This window comes from Podarcis tiliguerta (assembly GCF_965153285.1).
Source record: "Podarcis tiliguerta genome assembly, chromosome: 14".
In the NCBI taxonomy this organism is placed as follows: Eukaryota; Metazoa; Chordata; class Lepidosauria; order Squamata; family Lacertidae; genus Podarcis; species Podarcis tiliguerta.
Window position 1 is genome coordinate 39,997,181 of NC_139547.1, and position 7,050 is coordinate 40,004,230.

The 7,050-nt window shown below is 51.5% G+C and overlaps 1 protein-coding gene across 1 annotated transcript; it reads right to left on the bottom strand.

Moving 5' to 3' along the window:
• Positions 1-2,769: 2,769 nt before the first annotated feature.
• Positions 2,770-6,417, bottom strand: ITPRIPL2 (ITPRIP like 2). The gene has a single exon (XM_083413608.1). It carries the CDS (start codon positions 5,218-5,220, stop codon positions 3,709-3,711), a length of 1,512 nt encoding a protein of 503 aa, XP_083269734.1. The 5' UTR covers positions 5,221-6,417; the 3' UTR covers positions 2,770-3,708.
• Positions 6,418-7,050: the final 633 nt, after the last annotated feature.

The following is a 7,050-nucleotide window of genomic DNA, read 5'->3' on the forward strand; positions in this document are numbered from 1 at the left end:
GTGTTTCCCAAACTTTTGTCTCCAGCTGTTTTTGGACAACACCCACCATCCCTAGCTAGTAGGACCAGTGGTCAGGGATGATGGGAATTGTAGTCCCAAAACAGCTGGAATCAGTGATAGCCCATCTCAGGTGGTGGTGAGGGGGGACCAAACCACTGAAAGCAAACTGACTTCCGTGCTGATACCAGACCAGTCTGCCAGCTATGATTGATGACATTATTTGCTACCATGTCAATATCCCTGTACAGTGGTACCTCGGGTTACATACGCTTTAGGTTACAGACTCCGCTAACCCAGAAATAGTACCTCGGGTTAAGAACTTTGCTTCAGGATGAGAACAGAAATCGTGCTCCAGCGGTGCGGCAGCAGCAGGCGGCCCCATTAGCTAAAGTGGTACCTCAGGTTAAGAACAGTTTCAGGTTAAGAACAGACCTCCGGAACGAATCAAGTACTTAACCCGAGGTACCACTGTACCTATATTTATGTGGACAATGTTCTATGTGAAGCAGCTGGGGTCTGCACCTTCAGGCAGATGCCGGAGCCCTTACAGAGACCACCTTCAGTTTCATTTCCTTTTTTGTGGCTAAGCACTGCAAGCAGTTCCGAGGGGAAGGGTCTGCTCCCACCACCCACAATGGCCCTGATCCTACGTACATTCATTCGCTCAGGAGGAAATCGTACTAAGTGGGACTTGCTTCTCAAGAGCCATGCACAGGAGAGCATAGCACGACGTCCTCAATTCTTTGGTATGCTGTGCTTTTGTGCACTAAGGGGTTAAAAGCCAAGCTCCTGTTGATTTTAATCTGGGAAGACTTTAGCCTGGCCCAGCACCAAGCAATTCACTGGAACAGTCAACAGACAAAGTTTGTTGTCAGAAGCAACAAGAGGGTTTATACATGCCTCCCCAACCATCCCTGAGCTGGATAAATCACACACCGGAGGGTAGCTTTCAACACGGCAGCTGGTTAAAGCAAAATACTGATTTAGGTTTGACAGCCCCTCTTAAGGTACCGTAAGTATTTTGGATCTGCCTTTTTAAAGGCAGCTTATTGAAAATCTGCGTACCTGTTTCTTTTACCCAATTCTTTGCTTAGTATTGCTCAGGCGCTTCAGAGAAAAAAATGCTTAACACAGCCTACACACACTGCAAGAATAAAAATAAGAGGCCTTTATGAAAATAAAGTGCTAATATTTTTGGTCTCTGAACGCATATTTGTATTTAAGTCCCCAAAATGAGACTTCCCTTTGGATCACAGCTAGATCTCTCATGCCCTCTTGGGAAAATGTCACCATTTCACATCCCATCACCAACATCTCCCTGACCATCACCATCCAGCACGGCATCCCGTCTTTGGTGTTCATGATTGACCCACATTATGTGAGATGTTAGGGAAATCGTTCGGGTTCTCAGGCTCAATGCTAAATCACATGACAGAGGACACCCAATTTTGTTTCCAGCTGGGCAGGGGGGAATGTGATCGTGGGTCACATGAGCCGTTCAGATAAGTGCAGACCGTGAGTTTGCATACCACATCACTTCAAATAGTTTGAGCGCAGTGGCATGTAAAAATCCTCAGCCACACTAGAGATAAAGGGCTCTTGTAGCTATAAGCACATTCCGAGTCAAGGCCAAGAGCGGTTCTGGATATCGTACACAACTCTGGCTTTGTCGGCTGTGTATAAACTTTTGAAGCACATTTGAAGCACATGCACTCCCTTCAAAAGAATTATGAGCACTTCACACGGTTACAGTTCCCAGCAACGCTTAACAAACCCTTAACAGAGCCCAGAATTCTTTAAGGACACATGCTTCCAAGATATAGTGCACACACAGCCAAATTCTTCCACAGTAATGCCTTAGAGCAGGGATAAACAACCTGTGGTTTTCTAGTTGTTCCTGAACTCCAGGAATATGCCCATCCTCCCTGACCAATGGGCATGCTGGCAGAGGCTGATGGGAGTTGTAGTTCAGTGATATCTTGGGGAGCACAGGTTCCCCATACCTGCCTGAAAGGGAAGCTGCCCAAAGGGGCTGCTGTACGATACTTCCATACATGGGTTCCATCTTCAAGCACAACATATATTCCAACTTGCTGGTACAAATGTCCAAAAGCTGAACCCACCTCACCACAACAGATTGTAATAAGAAATGTTGGGTGAAGAAGACTTGCAAATGGTTATTAGGGTGAAATTCTGCACCTTGATACATCCAGAGGAAATGGACCAGACTCACTTCCCCAAAAAATAACTTCAGTCATATTATGAGCACAACAATTGAAGTGAATGAGAATGACAAATTTGTAGGTCCACTCATTTCAATTTCCTGAGCAGAACTCAGTTGGAGACAAACCTGTGTTTACTCTCAGGGTGCAAGGAACAGTATTTCCCCAAAATTGTCCCACTACTTGATTAGCAATAGCAGAACTATTCTATTTATTCTATAAAATAACCCAGCAGTAGTGCGGACCTGTGTATTTAAGGGGAACTTTTGCATTTGTTTTTGATGTCGTTTTTTAAAACAGCACAGTGACATGTTGTCACTGTGGACTGTTTGCTCCCAAATGCACCAGCGTGCATTAAGATATCAGAGGTAAGCACAATCAGGAGACCATGTGCTCCGTTGTGCTCTGCATCTGGTAAGTGGCGCATTCGAAAGACAGCAAAACCATGTGAAAAACATGAGAGTAGGACAGACCCATTGTGATGGCTTAACCACATTCCAAATGAAAGTACCTATGGGCCAAACTACACATTACATCAAATGCATAATTACAGTAAACATGTGTTTTATATATTTAAAAATAGCAACCGGAGAGGATTAGGATTGTAAGGGGTAGGGACTTCGTAAGTTCTGACAAAACTCTCTTCCCCAAAGTTGTTACTGAATATGGAACAGAGGCTGCTGTTTATGTCAATAGCAGATTCCTGTTCATACATAAGAAAAGCCCTGATGATCGATCTACTTCAGCATCCTGCTTTCACTGAGCCAACAAGATGCCCATGGCAAACTTATAAGCAGTATCTGATCCCAACTGGGCTCTTCTCACCTGTGGTTCCAAGAAACCGTCATTCAAAGGTGTGAAGAGGTTTAACAAGATATCTTAAGTGTGATCATGCATTTAAGGCAACACAGGTATGGGGGGACTTCTGGTTCTCTGGTTGTTGCTGAACTACAACTCCCATCAACTTCAGCAAGCATGGCCAATAGGCCAGGGATAATGGGAGTTGTAGTTCAGCGACACATGGAGGCTCTGGTTCAGAGGATAGTTACAAGTCTGAAAACAAGCCCTAACAGCTGGAGAAGAGAATAATGGGAGACAGGATAATGGTCTTCAAATATCTGAAGGCCTCTCACTAAGAACACACAGAAATCTTGTTCTCTGAAGCTTCAGAAGGCACAACTAGAACCTAAAGGATGGAAATGGCTGATTTCAGCTAAGCTTTAGGACATCCTAATGGTAAGAGCTGCTGGGCCATTAGGGAGATAGTGGGTCTCTTCTTTGCTGGTGTTTAAGCAGAAGGCTGGTGGTGATCTCTCTGTAGATGCTTATTCTCACACTTCAAATCCTGCTTTGAGCAGGGGTTGGACTAGAGGACCTCTACAACCCCTTCCAACCCTGCAATTAATATAATGAAGGCCACAGATTGAGGAAAGGCACGCACAGCCCAAATGGTGCTCCCTTAAACTGAGAGTCCTCTGCTCTGTTCTCAGGCAGGATGTTTTTTCCTGTATCTGTGGCCACTGTACATCCTGATCATCTTGGGCGCCTGCTTCCAAGTGTTTAAGAGCTGGCCGGCCACCTTGTCCAAGGTAGGGCCATCAAAGTCGGCCAGCAGGTTGACCGGAGCGGCTTCCTTGAGGATTTTTGGTAGGCTCAGGGCTTCGGGGAGCTTGGGGTTCCCCAAGAAGAGGTGCAACAGCTCACGCCTCTGCAGGCTTTCCACGAGGAAGAGGAAGAGGTTCTCCAGCCTCTCCACCAGGAACTGGTCCTCCCAAGCTTGCAAGGGACCCCGCAGGAGGAGCCACAAAAGCGCCGTCTTGAGGACGTAGGAAGAAAGGATCCGGTTCCACTGAGCGCCCAGAGGCTGCTCCAGAGAGCGTCCCCCCAGGTCCCTCAGCCCCTTGAGGATCTGCAGGCACTTGAGGTGGCAGGAGTCAGCAGGAGCTTGCTCCTTGAAGAAGCCCAGCAGCTTCTGCTCCGGTTTGGAGACGTTGAGCGTCCAGAAGGCTCCCAGCTTCCCGGGAGCCGGCGGCTGGGCCGACGGCAAAGGGGTGAGGTAGAGCGCCTCGCCGAAAGGGATGGCCGGCGTGAGGCGCACGGCCATGGAAAGGTGGCAACAGACGTAGTCGGAGCGAGGCGCGATATGCAAGGTGAGCGGGCGCCCGGGCCCGACGGCCAAGCTGACCCGGCAGCGCTCCTGGAGGCGGGAGCGCACGGCCCCCAGGCACCGCTGCACGTGGCCCTGGAACCAGCGTAGCACCAGCGCCGACGACAGGTGGCGCCCGCCGCCCTGCGCCAACGGCAGCTCCACGCACAGCGCCTCGCTCAGCGCCCCCGCCGCGCGCGGAGATGGGCCGCCGCCCGCCTCGTCGTGCGCGCAACCGGCCGCCACTTGCAGGGCGCACACGAAGGCTCCGAGCAGGCCCGCCTCGGTCCCCCGACGGGGCTGCACCCTGAGCTCCAGGCGGGGCGGCAACCGCAGAGGCACCAGCACGTCGAAGCAGTCCGGGCTGCGCACTTTGTGCTGCTCGTAGGCGCTGCCCACTTGCACGAAGTCCCCGCGCGACGCCAGCCGGTCCGGGGCCTTGCCGGCGCGCAGCAGCTCACCCACCACCAGGCTGACGTGCGCCTTGCTGTGGCCCAGCACGTGGGGCGAGAGCCGCAACTGCTGCTCGTAAAACTCCTCCAGCAAGTCGCGCCTGCGCTGCTGCCGCCGCCGTCGAAGTTCACTCCAGGCACCCTCGGGGCTCTCCGCCAGGCCGGCGGGTCTCTGGGCGCGGCCGGGCAGCCGGGCGCGATAGCGCAGCGCCCAGCAGGCCAGGAGGAGCAAGAGGAGCAGCGAGGCTTTCAGCAGCGGGGCGCCCAAGCCCGAGCCCTCGAGGGCCGCGCCCGCGCCGGCTTGGCTGCTGCTCAGCGCTTGCAAGACGTACAGGATCGCGGTGCAGCCGCACGTCACCAGCGGCCAGAAGACGCGCAAGTTGAGTCTGTAGGCGGTCATGGCGCCTCGTTGCGCGCCGGGAAAGCTCACTTGGGAAGCCTGCGGCGCAAAGAGTGCCTCTGAGCCCGCACAGAGGGCATGGCACTCAAGCGGTGCTGGTAGTCAAGAGAGCGTCACAGTTCTCCGTTTTTAAGTGAAATCTCTTCAGCCCATTATAGCGGATCAGGAGCAGGTCATTCGTTACCCAGCGATCCTTTCCCGTCCACCGGGACGCGCGATGCAGGGCCCCGGGCGCAGCAGCCGATACCCCCGCCTCCTTCCTCCCGGCAACAGCCGACAACACTCTGTCTTGGGCGGCCTCTTCCTCCTCCCCCGGCGCGGTAGATCTCCGATCTGCTGGTGCGCTGGGATCCAGCCGCCTCTGAAACGGGCTGAGGAATACTTTGGAAGCTGGTCTTCCCCGTTCCTGGAATCAGATCTCGGGTTCCCCGCGTTTCCCTCTCGCTCTCGTCCTCTCCCAAACTCCCTTGGCTGAAACTTTCTGCCTGGAGGACGGCTTTCCTTTGCGGTTTCCTGTCTCGTTGCCGCCGCCTCCTCCTCCTCTCCAGTTTTTACTGTCCCGGGACTACGCGGGGGGAGCGCGCGCCAAAGTGGCCTCCTCCTCCAGCGCCTCTTCCCCTCTCCAGCCCTTCCCGCAGACCGTTACTTAAGGGGGGGAGGAATGGGACTTTTGAAGCTTCCTCTTCCGAGTGGGAAAGAGGAACTTTTTCGCGTCACTTATTCTATGAGCTCAGGGAGGAAATAACAAAGACTGGGATGGTGGGTGGATGTGAAATCAGAGCTGGTAGTCCAAGAGTGGGAGGGGGAACCCCTGGCTCTCCAGATGTTGCTGAACTACAGCTCCCATCAGCCCTGGCCTTTGGGCATATTTGCCAGGGATGATGGGAGCCGTAGTCCAGTCACATCTGGAGAGGCTCAGATACATGCATTCTTGTTTTAGACTCTGGACTTAACAGCCTGGCAGCTTCCATCTTCCGATGGTAATTAGTATTACTCCAAAATGTGGTAAGTATGTGGGGGTGTTGTACAATGCTGCTCATTGTACTGAATGGGGGCCGGGACTTCTGCACCAAAGTCCAGCCATGAGTCCATTGGCTGAATGCTTTTTGCTCTCCTGATGGCTCAGAGGCTTCATCCATTCAGAAGAGATAAGAGAATAAGTTCCTAAGATTGACAGCTATTTAAAAGAGGGAGGGAAGGAAGGAAGGAAGGAAGGAAGGAAGGAAGGAAGGAAGGAAAACTATTTACTTAAATAAAATAACATTGGTTTAAATCTGCAGGTAGTTAATTATATTTTAACAATAACCTTTTATATGGCTTTATCTGTATTTTAATTTTTGCCAACCACCTTGAGTCCTGTTTCTGGGCAAAAGTTGGGATGGATAAACAAACAAACAAACAAACAAACAAACGTCTTATAAAGGTTGTCCACCATCCCCAATCTCTGCTGACTGGTAACAGAATTCCAGGGGGTTCCGGGCACTCACCCAGGGTTGTGTTTCCATTGAGAAATCAAGGCACAGCAGAGAAATATGGTTTATGTGCACATATTTATAGTTAAAGCCTTCAATGGAGGGAGTTCAGAGCATTACATCTCAAGAGGGGCTTATTCCTCCAGCAGGCAGCACTGGATTTCCAAGGCACCCTTGAATACCATTTCTGTGTGTTATTCCTACTTCCTCCTCCTTGTTCTCAGAACACCAAGCTGCCATAAAATCCTCTGTGTAAAAGGACAGCTTTTTTCCTGAGTGACACCACACACACACACACCCTTGCCCAGGCAATCTCCTTGGGAGGGAGACAATAGGGAGTTTTGTCTAGTAGATGGCT